The sequence below is a fragment of the Sphaeroforma arctica genome (assembly GCF_001186125.1).
Source record: "Sphaeroforma arctica JP610 unplaced genomic scaffold supercont1.5179, whole genome shotgun sequence".
Classification (NCBI taxonomy): Eukaryota; class Ichthyosporea; order Ichthyophonida; genus Sphaeroforma; species Sphaeroforma arctica.
The window spans coordinates 133-2,081 of NW_014035379.1; the positions used below are offsets into that span (position 1 = coordinate 133).

Consider the following 1,949-nt stretch of genomic DNA (forward strand, 5'->3'; position numbering starts at 1 on the left):
ATTAAGAGAATGAAACAGTTTGAGACGATGGAAAACATAATCTTGTGGTATGTATGACGATTCACGAACACGACTTGTTTGACTAGTAAGAATGAGGCTATCGTATGAGAGTACGTTGGAAATTTCTTAGATGTATTTTTTTTATCGTAATTATAAAAATTGCCTCTTATGTATTTATTTCTATGTGAAAAATATGTAATAAATAATAATACAACAAATTCCTATTTATTTATTTACGCGCCACTGCTGGCCCGTGTAGATCTATTTTTTTCAACCTACACGAAATACGGATCAGATTTCAAATCTACCCGACGACTCTGTGCAAACATCGCAACACAGCTGTTTACCTGTATACATACACGATACAGCTTTCGAGCAATAGAACATACACTCGCACACTGTGAAACCCGGCTCGCAGTACGAATGTGACGCGCTTACGCAATATAGAGCATCCAAAGCATCCCAATAATCTTGTCTTACCTGCCGGACATAGCCTGTTAATTGCCAAGACAGTGTATGGCGACACTTGCGTTCACGTATTGGTGCTTTAAAACGTACAGTACTGTATTACGAGGACCTCGAGGGGTCATCAGTCAAGTTATACGCGTACCAACAGGCTCAGCGCTATCATTCCGGGCACGTTCTCTTCAAAGAATGTCTTCGTTACCAAGGGCTAAGGTAAGATTTCATAATCAATTTCAATAATATTTAGGCGTATTGTTATATACAGTGCGAACTGCGGCTTACTAGGCATATTGTGGTATGTCACTGTGGTTGCTCACGCGGTTGACATGCTTCACGTGCTCACATTAAACTATATATGTGTATTCAGTAGTCAATTGTGATACACCTACAGCTTGTCACTTATGTTAGGCTTAGAAATATTGACTATTTTGTGGCGTGTATGAGAGTGGCGTATAACCGTGCACAATTCAGTTAATTCGTTAGATATGGATAGATTTATATTCACATGTAGTAATATTTGGTACAGAAGCGGCATGTACATCTGACTCTCCACGTCTATTGTGGGAGTTTTGTTTCATATCATAGTATCTCGTATGCCCTAGGATTACATTTGTTAGCACACATTTGCTCGTGTTAAGCTGTCGATAGTTCTCACTCATATTTGAGTTCCAGCAATTTGTACACATCTCACCACTCATTGTACGCATCCCTATCATACGATGTAGACGAATCTCGTCAAGGCGACGCTTCTATCAGCAGAGAACAGCGGTCGAGCATCGCCCAAGCCTGCGTCGAGACCGCCTTCTCGTAACTCCATAGGCCAGGAAGAAATAACTAAACGGGTTACAAACATGGCAAGAAAAGATATAATCATGCCAAAACGTAGGGGTTCCCTGCCGCTTGCCTTTGTACCCGTAGCTTCACCCAGACCCTCACCCACTGTTTCCCCCAGAGCCTCTCCGCGACCCTCACCAAGCGTATCGCCGGTAGGCTCACGCAAGACAGCTCTCAGACGCTTGCTATCATCGACCATGGATACGAAGAAAAATGAATCGAGTAGGTCGAGCTCATCGCTGAGCAACGGTATGTCAAATGTAACAGTAACACATGCTAGCAGAATAGCCATAGTAGTCGTTGCATACACATATAATCGCTATTTATGGTTTTTTTAATATATCGATTCATATATTCATAGATCACAGACATGTACACACACAAAAGTGCACACGTACAAACACACACACACACACATGTGTACCATCACACAAACACACACACAAAAACACACACAAACACACACAAACACACACACCCACAAATATATGTATGTATGAAAAACAATATTTTCGTATATATATATCTAATATTTGCACATATACACACACAACACAAACAACACATCCACACCCATATATATACATACATATATATATATTTTGAAACACACGCACGCACACAAACACACACACACACACACACACACA

General features: G+C 40.7%; 1 protein-coding gene across 1 annotated transcript; it reads left to right on the forward strand.

Annotated features, from left to right (window-relative positions):
* Positions 1 to 429: 429 nt before the first annotated feature.
* On the forward strand, positions 430 to 1,548 carry SARC_14845 (hypothetical protein; the record flags this gene model as incomplete). Its single annotated transcript, XM_014291023.1, has 2 exons — positions 430 to 678; positions 1,191 to 1,548. Coding segments are annotated over exons 1-2 (520 nt in total), but the record flags the coding sequence as incomplete, so codon positions are not given.
* Between the last annotated feature and the right edge of the window lie 401 nt (positions 1,549 to 1,949).